Raw genomic sequence first — 13,815 nt, forward strand, 5'->3', positions numbered from 1 at the left:
TAGGTAGATCCAAAATGGAGGGTATCCAAAGTGAGGGAAGCACCTGCAATAGCAGGAGTTAAAGCCTTTATCTGTCAATGAAAAGGGTGGTGAGGTCGTGGTTCATGAGGCCAGGGCCTATGTGCATGACAAATTCCTATTGCCTGATCTATTGTAAACCCTTTGTTATGTCCTTGCTGGGAGCCCATTTGTCTAGTACTTAATTGACTTGTTGCATGAGAAGTGATGGGGCTAAAGAAAGTTCTGATTGTTCTTTGATGAGCGTGTGTGGCTGTATTGTTGTCCTTCAACAACATCTTCTTATGTCTCTTGAGTTCTAACAAGAAAAGTCCCAAACACCATTGATCCTCATATTCCATTACTTTGCATACTGAGCTAAATCCTGTTTAAAGAGGCAATGGTATGTCCCTCTTATTTAATAAAAAACACTACAGTGACAAACATAGTGTTCTTCATATTCAACTCTCTAATGACACAATGGCAAATTCTTTCTGCTAGAGGTATTCGTGCATATCTGCCTACCTCAATTTCTAACTGATTTGATGAAGTTTGCAGCTGTCCAATGACAGTGTTCAGCACATAGGATAGATGTATGTATATATAAGTTGGCGTGATGATGAATCCATCCTCCAACGTGTGTAAAGAGTGAGTCTTCTAGTAGGCCATCATCATACCAAGTGATATTTTGGGGCTGATCTATGTTATCTTGTTTTCCAAGTTAATAATATCATTTCGAATTGTTCTATTCTTTTCCACTTTGTTCATGTTTAGATGGGGAGAGTCCAAGCTATATTGGAACGGGGATGGTTCATTTATGCTTATGCCGTGTGACTTGAACCATTGCTGAAAATAGATTTGGTCTTCAGCATGAGAATGTGTTTCTGCAAGATGTAGGAATAACAATGTGTATTGCAAATGCACATCTGGGATGGGCGTATCACAGGGATTTTTGTTGAGTTCCTAGGGGTTTATCTATCAGCATGCTTGGGCTTCCATATATTTGATGTCATTGGAGATTGATAGCTATTGATCATTAGGAGAAGGCTCGTATACCAATCATAAGTAGGAATATAATTGGAAGCAGAATTGTCATGTAATTGGTTATTTTCTTTGAAAGGAAGATTTCCATGAATATATTGCTAATCACAATTATTCAATTACCATGTGGAGAATTTTCTATCGAATACCTCATAGATGGATGTTCTAAGCAGTGATTATGAGTATACCTGTTTTTAAAGTTCGTTCATTAATTCCATGCTTTCCTTTTTCAGGTATCTTGCAAACCCTGAGATGGAACCAACTAAGATACTCTCTGTTTCTAAGGCAGCTTATGGTCTGTGTTCTTGGATTATTGCAATGGAAGCATATGACAGAGTAGCAAAGGTTGTAGCCCCAAAGAAAGAGGCCCTCAGGATAGCAGAAGCAGAATATAATGAAGTCATGGAAGCCCTTTTAATCAAGCAAGCTGCTCTCAAAAAGGTGAGCGTTTAGGTCTATTTTGTCTCAATTTTGGCCTCCTATCTTGATCATACCTCATCCTTTGTCCATAGAACTTACCATACACTGCATTTCAGGTTGAAGACAGACTTGCAGAGCTTAGCAATCAACTGTATGAAGCACAAGATAAAAAGAAGGCTGTTCAGGATGAAGCTGATTTATGTGAGAAGAAGATTGACCGTGCAAACCAGCTCATGTCTGGTCTTGGTGGTGAAAGGGCAAGGTGGACATTACAAGCTGAGGCTTTTGGAAAGCTTTATGTTAAATTGACTGGAGATATCTTACTTGGTGCAGGAGCTATTACCTACTTAGGAGTCTTTACTCCCAGTTTTCGCGACCAATGCCTCAAAGTAAGTAGCATTCTTCATCTCATATATGGCATGTTTTGACCTTAAAATACCACCAATCACCATATGACTGGACTTTTTTGAAGTTGATGACTAAATAGTTAAGATAATATTTAAGGCCAATTCTTTGAGCATAAATCTAATGCGAAATTTTTATTGAAATTTTTAACAATCTTGTGAGAGACATAGAAAGAAAGAATGTATATGGTAACGTCTTTTGAGAGGCCAGATGGCCTATGAGATCAAATGTGAGATTATGTGTTAAACTGTTGTCCCATCTTTCAGAACAACCAAAATATATAAATAAAGGTACTAAAGAGTCTAATTAGCAATGCAATTATGATTGTGACCTTATATAGACTGAAACTGTTCGAAATATTGAGATAGATTAGATAGGCATACAGAGTGACAATCACATAGATGTATATCTGAAAACAAACTTTCTACTACATGTGAGAGTAGCTCCCAATGATAGTCCACCCATGCGCTCACACCTTAAAGCTTAGATGGAATTTGGACTAGTTGACAACAAAATTAGTGGGGACTGATAATAGTCACAGACACATTTTAAGAGGCCAAAATGGCCTACAGGACCAAACAAGATATTACACCTTAAGTTTTGTCTCTGTTTGGTCTCAATGTCACATTAAATGTGCAAGTCAGTTGATAGTAGTGGGGATATTCCTTTTCTGTCAACTGACTTGTGATTTAACATGACCCAGCTCCCTAGATACAAACTAGTGCTAGATGGTACTTATCTTAAAGTCAATGGCACATACTTCAAGACTTAGTACATCTTAACTTGCTCACAGAATATTCTTCTAGTCGACTTGACTAGTCAATTCTATTATCCTACTTTCCCTCTTTCCTAAATACTATGTCCTAATCATCGATGGTTTCCTACATTGACACCTTATCAACCCATATGGTCGGGTTGGGCAATAGCTATTCCCATTGTGCACATGTATTCTTGAGCCATGTTCTTTCTAAGTTCCAAACATTAAGTGCTTATTTGTTTCATGTGATTGGAACCATTCCTGCACTTCATACCAATAATGATTATCTCCATGTTCAACCAGTTGTTTTGGTGACATAGGTGTTAGTTTTGAGTACCTTTGCTTTGGGGCTAGCAAAATCCATTGAATATTGGTCACTGATCAGAATCATGATAAACCTATGGTTGCTTGGTATCATGAGATCTCTGTTCTTGAAGATCTGTACAATGATATGCTTTATTCTGGTAGTAGGGGAACCTTCACACATAATTCTATAAAAGATGTGTGCAAGTAGCAGGGCCAAGGTGTTACAGCATAGATAAAGTGTTGACAACCAATACATCATGATCTTGGACATTGTGACCAATGTCATTTTTCATCTTTTATGCAGTAAGAAAGAAAGAGATATTAGCCACCCTTAAGTGGCCAAATAGGCCTATGAGACCAAATGAGAGATTGTATCTTAAAATGTGGTACCTACAGGATCCGCTATAAGGCCCATTTTTACACTTACCATGTGATGGATGTATCCTAAGGCCCACTTAAATGGATACAGATGACATCTGCTGGGGAAAAAGATAGGTAGATGTAGGGTTTAACCCTAGAGCAAAGGATATGTTAATAATACCAGACAACTGAGTCTCTAGAGCACTAGATATGCTGCTGCACAGTTTAATGAGATTCGAGGAAACATGCACTCCCACATTAGGGAGGGAAGTGGACCCATCTACCTAGTCATGGAATTCTATGAGCAGAGAGGTTTGGTGTAGTGTTTACTAGAGATCCATGGATTTATATTATATAGTCTCACCAAAGGACCAGTGGAGCCTGACAATCAGCTTCTAAGCTAATATTTCATACTCTGCAGAATTGGTTTTCGCATTTAAAGGAGAAGTGTTTACCTTGTTCTGCTGAGTTTGAACTGAGTGCTGTATTAGCAAACCCAGTCAGTATTCGAGCATGGAATATTTTTGGTTTACCAAGAGATCAGAGTTCAGTAGACAATGGAGTTATGATATCAACAGCACGGCGATGGCCACTTATGATAGACCCACAGGTATTACATCAGAATTCATTTCCCTTCCTCTCATGTTGATGCAGGGCTACACACATTATTATTTCTTAGTTAATTGCTTGGATTAACATATATACTAGTCAAGTCTGCTCTGTAATGCATTGAAGTCACTAACTGAATAATACTGATCTAATTTGGATCTTATATCAAATGGTTGTCAATGTTAACAAGGATACTCGAATTTGGCTTTACAGGGTCAAGCAAATAAATGGATCAAGAATATGGAAGCCAGCAATGGTCTTCTTGTCACGAAACTCATTGATTCGGACTTCCTAAGGAAACTTGAGATTGGCATCCAGGTTCTGTTCTTGTTTCTATTTCTTTTATTTAAACTCTTAAAGACTAATTATCTTTACTTGATACATTTTTGCAAGTTTGTGCTGTGTGACATCTTTGTCAAAATGCACAAAGATTTTGCAACACTATCTTTTATACAAAAAAACAAATGCAGTAACATAGCTGTTGTCATTGGTGCTGACAACCTTAATTAATGATAATGAATGAACTTAAAATAATGCGGCCCTAAAAATAGATAAGCTATTATTGTATATGAACATTATACAGCAATATAGGTGTGGCATTGACAAACTTAAGCCAACTTGATTATAAGATCAATCTCAATTTAAGTGGAAACAGACACAGAGACAATAATAATAAGTGCAGAAATAACTCTGTATCTTGTATAAATGGATAACTGACAGTAGAAGGTGATAATAAAAATGAATTACTATACATTAAGCAACCTGATTATGATATTGCATGAAAGGTGGTACATCTCACCTAAAAAGTTACGACATGTGTATATTGCTTCTCTTATCTCAATTAAACTGCAATGTATTCTATCTCCCTGATAAAGTTTGTGATATTAATTTAATTGTTGTCTACTGATAAAAGATGTGTCAGTTACATGTATGAGTATTAAATGGTGTAGAACACATTGTGAATTGCAATGCATTAAGAAATTCATCCCCTGATTGTACTGAAAGACATGGTCTGGAATTCTGTTTATGAAGGAATAGTGACCTAACCATCTGATAGCGCCCATGTGTCTCAACACTAACCTATGCAACATTGAAACTTATTGCTGATGTATGTTATAGGCAACGTACATAACATTTCTTGACCCGCCTGTGTGCCGGCCGGTGAGCAGGTAACCGTGTATGCACCCATGCTCACATGTGTATGTGAGTGTGTGGGGATGCATCTGCGCATGTTCTGCTATGACCAATGAGAATGGATCCTGAGCCAAACTCCCCTCCTGAACCAGACATGTAACTCATTGAGCAAACCAGAATAACCTTCTGAAGTCAATGTCCTGGAGATTGATCTAGTCCTGATATTTGTAACTGCTTGTTATGCATCTTCTAAGCATATTTTCAAGCCTTCGGTACTCTGCCTACGTGTAGCCATTCATCAAACCAACCACTATAAAGACCTCAATCTATGTCTGTGGAAAGGAACTTCGAGATAAAGAGAGAATGAGAGGGAGGAATTATAGTGGAGTATTCATTAAGGTAACCAAGTTCATAAAAATCAAAATATCTTCAGAAACCTCTTCTGAAGAAGCACATTCTCATAAAGAAAACAGAATATATAGTGAGATCCATTTTTCAAGAAATATGGCTGTAAATGAGAGAAAAACATTTGACTATTATGCATCACATATATGCAAAGAACTTATTCACCAATTGACTAATGTGAATGTGAGTGTGTTGAAATCCAGTAAACAGCCAATCCTAAATTGTTATTTTTTCCAACTTTTTTTGTAGTTGGTATTATTCCCATTGACGGTAGGGTATAATGAGCTGTCAAGGTAGGTTGCAATATCCAATAACTCATCCTTAAGAAATGCAGCTCCCAAGTTTAAGTTGAGTGATATTTATTACATGTGATTGAAATCTCTCAAATCCTTTTAATATCGATCACTGATTGTAATAGTGCCACAGTCTCTATTGGGACTGCTTCCTGTGCACCCATATTATATTATGAAGTGCCAGTGTTTTTCACCTTATTATATTGGTGATCATTGAGACAGAAGATCTTTCCAATTCTATTCTATCCCATAGATTTCATGCTACAAATGTATGAAACCATCACAATCTTTAGAATTCTATATGTGTGCATTGTCTATAAAGGGCACCAAGGGCTGCATATCCACAAAAACATTGCGTATAGACAGCCTTCTGTCGGGAGAACCAACACCCTGTAAATGATATGCATAGTCATGTGTAGGATTGTATGTATATGCCAACCCTTCTATCCCTGAGAGATAAATGGTAAATATATATTAAAGCATATTTTCCATCACAAATATCATGAATGGGCGATACCTATTTTCATAGGCATGAAATATAAAATGATGTAGATATCATTATATAACTACTGTACTAAGGGCAAGCAGATGTTCATTGAATTGTTTGGGCTAGTGATATTTTTTAACAGGGTTATTAATATTGATGATGTTGTTTCCGTCTTGCAGTTTGGTTCTGATTGCTGACTGACTTTCACTATGTGCAGTTTGGGAAACCAGTTCTCTTGGAGAATGTTGGAACTGAACTTGATCCATCACTCGATCCTATATTACTGCAACAAACATTTAAGCAAAGTGGAACACTATGTATACGATTAGGTGACAGTGTGCTGGAATATTCTCCGCACTTCCGACTCTATATAACCACCAAGCTGAGAAATCCTCATTACAGCCCTGAGCTTTCCGCCAAAGTCAATTTAATCAATTTTATGATCACTTTAGAAGGTCTGTTTGACCAGCTTTTGGGAATCTCCGTTGCAATAGAAAGACCTGATCTGGAGGAACAGAAAAATCAACTTATAGTTCAAGGTGCCAACAATCAGAGACAATTGAAGGAGATTGAAGATAAAACACTAGCTGTTCTATCACAGGAAGGAAATATTCTGGAGGATGAGACTGGAATACAGGTCAGCGTTTCACAAATCTACTAATTTGGTCATAGAAAAAATCAATAGATACTTCAAAGAGGACGTTCTGTTTTTACAGGTCCTTTCACAATCCAAACTTCTTGCTGAAGACATTTCTAGAAAGCAAAAGATTGCAGAAGATACTGGAGTAAGAATTGATGAGGCGAGGAACGGTTATAAGCCAGCTGCCAGACATGCAGCAAATCTCTTCTTTTGTGTATCAGGTAATTATAACTAAAAATATCAATGATAACATATTTGTTTTATGATTTTTGTTTAGAGTTTCAACTCTGCTTATCAAGTTACAAATACAGCCATTTTTATCATGTCTGTGCAACTATATATTTTACAGATATGGCAAATATTGAACCAATGTATCAGTACTCATTGCCATGGTTTATAAACTTGTTTGGAAACTCAATTGAGAAGAGTGAAAAGTCTATTGATCTTGATGTCCGTATCAAGAGTCTTAATGATTATTTTACCTACTCATTATTCTGTAATGTGTCTCAATCACTTTTTGAGAAAGACAAGATTCTCTTTGCTTTTGCAATGTCACTAAAAATACAAGTGGACAAGGGCGAAATCAACTTGGAAGAGGTGAGGGTATATAATTATTAAGAAAGCATTCTTGTTCAAGCCATGGTGTAATTTATTTTTATGCTGTATCTGGTGCTATAATTTCAGCTCAGCTTTTTTATCACTGGGGGGGTAGCTCTTGAAAAGCAACCAGCAAAACCCCCACAAAAAGATTTGGGTTGGCTGACTGAAAAATCTTGGAATGAACTATATCGTCTCTCAAAGGTTTGTGATTTAGATACATTGATTATAGCTGTTCATGTGAAGTTATATACAACAGCATCAATATCCAAGAACATGTCATTAGTCAATCTTCCAAAATAACTGTGGGAAATGTTTGATAACAGCTGAAAAACTTCCACGGACTGGATGAAAGCATTCAAAAGCAACCAAAAGATTGGTGTGTGATATTTGACAGTCAAGAGCCACATGTAAGAAAAAAATTCAGAGCTGTAGTATTTTTTCCTGTACTACACTACTCAAATCTTATGATAATTCTGTTTGGCAGCTGGAGAAACTTCCAATGCCATGGAATTTTGATCTTGATAAATTTCAGAAAATGTTGATACTCCGGTGTTTGAGATCAGACAAGGTATGTTTCTAGAGCAAAGCTGTAATGCATCTACGTGTCTTTTTAATCTCAAAATACATTGAGAATCTGACCATAAATTAGCTCATTACTAATTATGTTCTTCTGGTTTAATGAAGCTTATCTTAGCAATTGTAGACTACATTTCTGGGACATTGGGACAAGAATTCACTGAACCTTCCCTCTTAAACTTGGAAGCTTGCTACAATGACTCGTCTCCTACGTCCCCACTGGTCTTCATACTTTCTCCAGGTTCAGACCCAATGTCAATCTTAATCAAGCTTGCTGGAGATCATGAGATAAAACTACAGACTGTCTCCCTTGGTCAAGGTCAAGGTCCAGTTGCCATATCAGCAATGACTGAAGCTGCCAGAGAAGGATATTGGGTCTCTTTACAAAACTGTCATCTAGCACCTTCTTGGATGCCTACTTTAGAAAGATATTGGGAAAGTGAACTTACCGCAGAAAAAACAAACCCAAATTTCAGGCTTTGGCTAACAAGCTACCCCTCAGATGCATTTCCAATATCAATTCTCCAGAATGCCGTCAAAATGACCAATGAACCACCAAATGGCTTGAAAGCCAACATAGCTGGGAGCTACCACATGTATCCAATCTCAGATCAGGATTTTTTCAACGAATGTTCCAAAGGAAAAGAATGGAAACGCATGTTGTATGCGTTATGTTTTTTCCATGCAGTTGTTCAGGTACTAACCTGATGCTCTTGTAACAAGTGTGTAAATGGTGCCACCTACTTCGTGCAACAAATATTTCTTGTATTCATATTAAAGGCGAGATTTTTGAGATTTTTGTAGGAACGAAGGAAGTTTGGACCATTAGGCTGGAATATACCTTACGAGTTTAATGAATCTGATTTGAGAATCAGCGCCAGACAATTGAAGATGTTTATTGAGGAGTATCCAGATAAGGTATGTCTCCTTCTCCATTAGGTGAGAAATTGTACCAGATAGGTGTAATGTCGTTGGTCTCATATGTCATTTTGTTCTTTCAAAGACATTAATATAACATTACATTCCACTTCTGTCTCTTTCGCTTTCATAAGGCTTTGTATTATCTGTACAATACAAAAAAAAAAGATAAGATTCAAACTACAAAGAACCGTCACATGACCATTGCTGAAAAGGGAAACAAAGAATGAACAAATGATAGCAAACAACTATAAACTAATAAGAACTTTCGTGGTTTTCATATCACTTCCATAATGAGTGCCCCAGAAATAATGTCAGCCCAGACTCCATGAAACAATTAGTTGACATTTTGGTTTTTCATGCTCATGCAGATTCCCTATAAAGCACTCAATTATTTGACTGCTGAATGCAACTATGGTGGCAGAGTGACAGATGATCATGATAGGACGACACTAAAAACCATCCTCGGAGGCCTTTATTGTGAAAATATACATGATGATGAATTTCCTCTGTCTGAAAGTGGTTTATATGTTACACCCCCCGATGGTAATCACAAACTAATTCCCCTTAGCTCTTGGCCTCGTTTGTTAAACATTGATTAGTATTCTGTATGATGAGAAAATATTTTGATTCATTTCAATTTCATTGTAACTGCAGGACAATATGAAGATTATCTCGAATTCATAAAACGATTACCCTCACAGCAACAGCCTGAAATTTTTGGCTTCCATGAGAATGCAAACATTACGAAGGATTTGAATGAAACATCTATTCTTCTTTCATCTCTAGTCCTTGTTCAGCCATCAGGAATGGAATGTATTAGCTCTGCAGGCGGAACGCAAACGTCCAGTGATGATATTATCCGCGGATTATGTGATGATATCATGCAAAAACTTCCCAATGACTTCGATTTAGACATGGCACAATCTAAGTATCCAGTCACGTATTTCGAGTCCATGAATACAGTGTTATGTCAGGTCTCCTCTCATCTCTTCTCTCAAGGAGACATCTGTATTATGTAAGAGGATGAGCATAGTATGCCTGTCTCCGTAGTTTGTACAAAGAGCTAAGAATATGTACAGAATAGGGGTGTACGAGAAAATCCTTCTCCCTTCTCTGGGAGAAAAGGAGTGTGTGAATGGCGAAGGTGACGAGTGTTTACTATATTTTGGGGCCAATGTAACAGGGTGTGTTTACTATATTCTGGCATGCATTTGCAGATTTATGAACCTGTGTGCAGGCCTATATGAATTTGATAACATCTCATATAGCCATGGGTATTTTTGTATTTCCATCAGAAATAGGTCACACTGCTATTATCATGTACTCTATGCATTAGTATAAGCCCTGTTTTCCCAGAAGGGAACTTGCGTTCAGCATGTGGGCCATGCACTTTATATTTCAATGTCTCTATTCCAGTTATAAAATATTGTTTCCTCTGTAAAATTCTAGTCATTGACACAACTTAATATTCCAGGAATTGCAGCGGTTCAACCGACTTCTCTGTGTTATCAGATACAGCTTGAGAGAACTCCAAAGAGCGGTAAAAGGACTAATAGTCCTAAGTGCAGAATTAGAGCAGTTGGGAAAAAGTCTAGTACAAGGGAAAATTCCAGCCATGTGGGCTGCGAAATCTTATCCCTCTCGAAAGCCTTTGTCCAGCTATGTCACAGATCTTGTAGAAAGAGTCAAATTTTTCAATGATTGGTTAATAAATGGTCCTCCTGCTGTCTACTGGCTATCTGGATTTTTCTTCACCCAATCATTTTTAACAGGGGCCAAACAAAATTATTCCCGTATGAAAAAAGTTCCAATAGACATGATAGATTTTGAGTTCAAGATAATGCAAGATCCTGTAAGTGATGTCTTCTTATGAATTGTTTAATCTTTGGCTTCTTATTCAAAGAAAAACCTTATTTGATTCAACATTTGGACAGGAAATGTGTGTAACCAAGCCAGAGATTGGCGTATATGTCCAAGGCCTGTTCATTGAAGGAGCAAAATGGGACTACACCAAATGTATGCTTGGTGAATCAGATCCAAAAGTTCTCTATTGTGCATGCCCTATACTATGGCTTTTCCCTCGAGAGATATGTAAGCTTGAGAAATACCCACATTACCTAAGTCCCTTGTATAAAACAAGCGACCGTCGAGGTGTTCTTTCCACAACAGGGCATTCTACCAACTTTGTTATGGAAATAAAGCTTCCAACAGATAAACCTCCAGAGCATTGGATTAAACGAGGGGTTGCACTTTTGTCGCAGCTAGATGAGTGAGCGTTCGAATTTGGTTAGTTAAGGTACACATAGTAATTGCAGAAACTTGTTTCATGTATGTCTACTTCTTGGAGATTGGTTTTATCTTCGTAGGTTTTGTTCCTAATGGAGATTGTATATGCTGATACAGCAATGGGTAAGCTTCCAACAGATAAACCTCCAGAGCCTTGGATTAAACAAGGGGTTGCACTTTTGTCACAGCTAGATGAGTGACCTTTTGAATTTGAGTAAGGTACAAATAGTAATTGCAGAAACTTGTTTCGTGTATGTCTCTACTTCTCGGAGATTGGTTTTAACTTGAAAGGTTTTTTGTTCCTAATGGAGATTGTATATGCTGATACAGCAATGGGTAAGCTTCCAACAGATAAACCTCCAGAGCCTTGGATTAAACAAGGGGTTGCACTTTTGTCACAGCTAGATGAGTGACCTTTTGAATTTGAGTAAGGTACAAATAGTAATTGCAGAAACTTGTTTCGTGTATGTCTCTACTTCTCGGAGATTGGTTTTAACTTGAAAGGTTTTTTGTTCCTAATGGAGATTGTATATGCGCTGATACAGCAATGAGTTTATTGTTTGCTCTCAATTTAAGCTGTATATTGCAAGCTCCTTGTTCAAAAGGGAGTCACAGAAGCCCTGTGATCTGCAAATTTTGCCTCTGCTGGAAACATTTTGTATCGTATCCTTGTTCCTTAAGAAACTTATCACGGTTTTACTATCTTATATACTGCTGAAGAGTTGTAGAAATGTAACCTCCGAAAGATATGAGAACTGTACAAAGTTCATTTCAATAATAAAATTTCTCAAATTTCTTTTTCTGAAGAACTTTGGACTCTTCACTTTCATGGGTCATGCATGGAATTAATATATAGATTGTAGAAGTGTATCTACCCAAAATATATGAAATATGTAATCTATTACAAAATAAAATTTTATCATTTTTATTTGTTAAAGGTCTTGGACTCTTCACTTTCATGGGTCATGCATGTTATTGGCATGTAGATTGTAGGCAAACGGTTTGCATTCACATACATTGGTAGATATGGATATTGAGTACAGGCAGATCCACAATCACCTCATCACATGTTAATCTTGTTTGGCGTACTATTATGTCGGCTCTTTGGATAATATGGAAAGCGATATGTGATTCTATTTTTTACAATGTTCACATGCATCTATGCACTATGCTTATTGACTTCTTAATGTTATTTGTCCACACATTGTGTGGTCAATATGATGATCTGCAGGGTTCGGGTGATGTTTTGTGGCAAAGGCAAGTGGCCTTTAAGAATCGATGCCAAGGACTTCACTTATTTTCGAATATAGCTTCTTGTCTGAAGTTGAATTATGCCATACCTTCTTTTATGTTGCATAGCTGATATTTATTGTTCTACTTGTTTTATATATGACAGCATTTGCTTGCTTAACTTTTACTTTTGATTGTGTTATTGATATATTTAGTACAGGTAGATCCACAATCACTACATCACATCTTAATCTTGTTATGCTTAACTTTTAGTTCTCATTGTGCATGGTTATCGTTACATGGATGTAGTGGTCACAACATTGTGGCCATAAACTTATAAATGACAATAGACCAACTCACCTTTTTTCATTGACTCTAAACTTCTTTATGGTTGTTTGTTTGCTTGAAACATGTCTTTGGTCTAGTTTGTCTTTATTGGTGCATATTCTCCCAAGTGCGCTTTATCAAATGTGTTTACCCTGTATATGCATGTCTATTTTGTAGGATCTAGGTATAAGTTCAATTAGGATTATATTATCTTTTAAGATTATAATTTTGTATGTGAAAAGAGTAATGATTCTTACTAAAAATGGCAATTTGCTAGTTTTTGTCTTTACTAGTGCATATTCTCCCCAGAACTTCATCATATGTAACTATTTGCTACCAAATCATAACGAGGCTTTGCAAGGGAATCGCGACCACGAATGGTGCAAGGTGCGTTTTTGAGGGCGCATGTGATTTGTACCATCAAGTCTTTATCTAAAAAAGCGTGAGAGTTGTCGATAGATAACCTGGCTCTAACAACCTCTATCACCAATAAACTTGCTTTGGCCCCTTTTGCTATCATCAATAACCCAACTTTGCCCCATTCTACTATCATCTATAGCCCAGCTCTTTTGGGTAACCCAAGTAACCCGACTAATTAGAGAAATCCGGTTGAAAATTTGTGCTAGATTTCAAAAAACTTCAAAAACTTCCATGTTCACAAACAAAAAACTCAAAGATCAAAATATTTGAATTTTAGATATATAAAAGTTCACCATTAAAATTAAAATGCATGCAAATCATCTTCCCAATGTAAAATAAAAGGTCAAATATCATTTCAAACACCATTCCATTCAGATTTGGGCCACCGTGAAAATTTTAGGTACCATTAAAATTTGAGCTACCAAAATTTCGGCCACAAAAAAATGCAAAAACATTTTTGAAGATGCTAGAAACTTCACTTACAAATTTCCAGCCACAAAACGCTATCCAATGTTGTTTTCGGAGACCAAAAATCTAAAAATGATTTCTGATTTCATACAAAAAGTCAGAGATCATGGCTCTTGTGGGGAGGATGGCCAAA

General features: G+C 36.9%; 1 protein-coding gene across 3 annotated transcripts in view; it reads left to right on the forward strand.

The window, feature by feature from the left end:
- Nucleotides 1-12,037, forward strand: part of LOC147864341 (uncharacterized) — a 50,018-nt gene extending 37,981 nt beyond the window's left edge. The window contains exons 45-61 of one of the 3 annotated variants that reach the window (XR_015529840.1): nucleotides 1,272-1,479; nucleotides 1,575-1,847; nucleotides 3,708-3,896; nucleotides 4,109-4,213; nucleotides 6,432-6,851; nucleotides 6,931-7,075; nucleotides 7,204-7,451; nucleotides 7,539-7,655; nucleotides 7,778-7,861; nucleotides 7,939-8,022; nucleotides 8,139-8,726; nucleotides 8,835-8,948; nucleotides 9,320-9,494; nucleotides 9,606-9,925; nucleotides 10,426-10,803; nucleotides 10,886-11,360; nucleotides 11,783-12,037. Coding sequence is in view for 2 of the 3 variants with exons in the window: in XM_087320101.1 (XP_087176227.1) it covers nucleotides 1,272-1,479; nucleotides 1,575-1,847; nucleotides 3,708-3,896; nucleotides 4,109-4,213; nucleotides 6,432-6,851; nucleotides 6,931-7,075; nucleotides 7,204-7,451; nucleotides 7,539-7,655; nucleotides 7,778-7,861; nucleotides 7,939-8,022; nucleotides 8,139-8,726; nucleotides 8,835-8,948; nucleotides 9,320-9,494; nucleotides 9,606-9,925; nucleotides 10,426-10,803; nucleotides 10,886-11,224 (3,787 nt within the window). In the remaining variant the exon portion in view is untranslated. Of the gene's footprint in view, nucleotides 1-1,271; nucleotides 1,480-1,574; nucleotides 1,848-3,707; nucleotides 3,897-4,108; nucleotides 4,214-6,431; nucleotides 6,852-6,930; nucleotides 7,076-7,203; nucleotides 7,452-7,538; nucleotides 7,656-7,777; nucleotides 7,862-7,938; nucleotides 8,023-8,138; nucleotides 8,727-8,834; nucleotides 8,949-9,319; nucleotides 9,495-9,605; nucleotides 9,926-10,425; nucleotides 10,804-10,885 lie in introns of all 3 variants that reach the window. The other 2 variants (XM_087320101.1, XM_087320100.1) reach the window with 2 other exon arrangements.
- Nucleotides 12,038-13,815: the final 1,778 nt, after the last annotated feature.

This window comes from Azolla caroliniana, unplaced genomic scaffold (genome assembly GCF_043228905.1).
Source record: "Azolla caroliniana isolate FFs.n. ecotype wild unplaced genomic scaffold, voAzoCaro1.0.p SCAF_5, whole genome shotgun sequence".
In the NCBI taxonomy this organism is placed as follows: domain Eukaryota; kingdom Viridiplantae; phylum Streptophyta; class Polypodiopsida; order Salviniales; family Salviniaceae; genus Azolla; species Azolla caroliniana.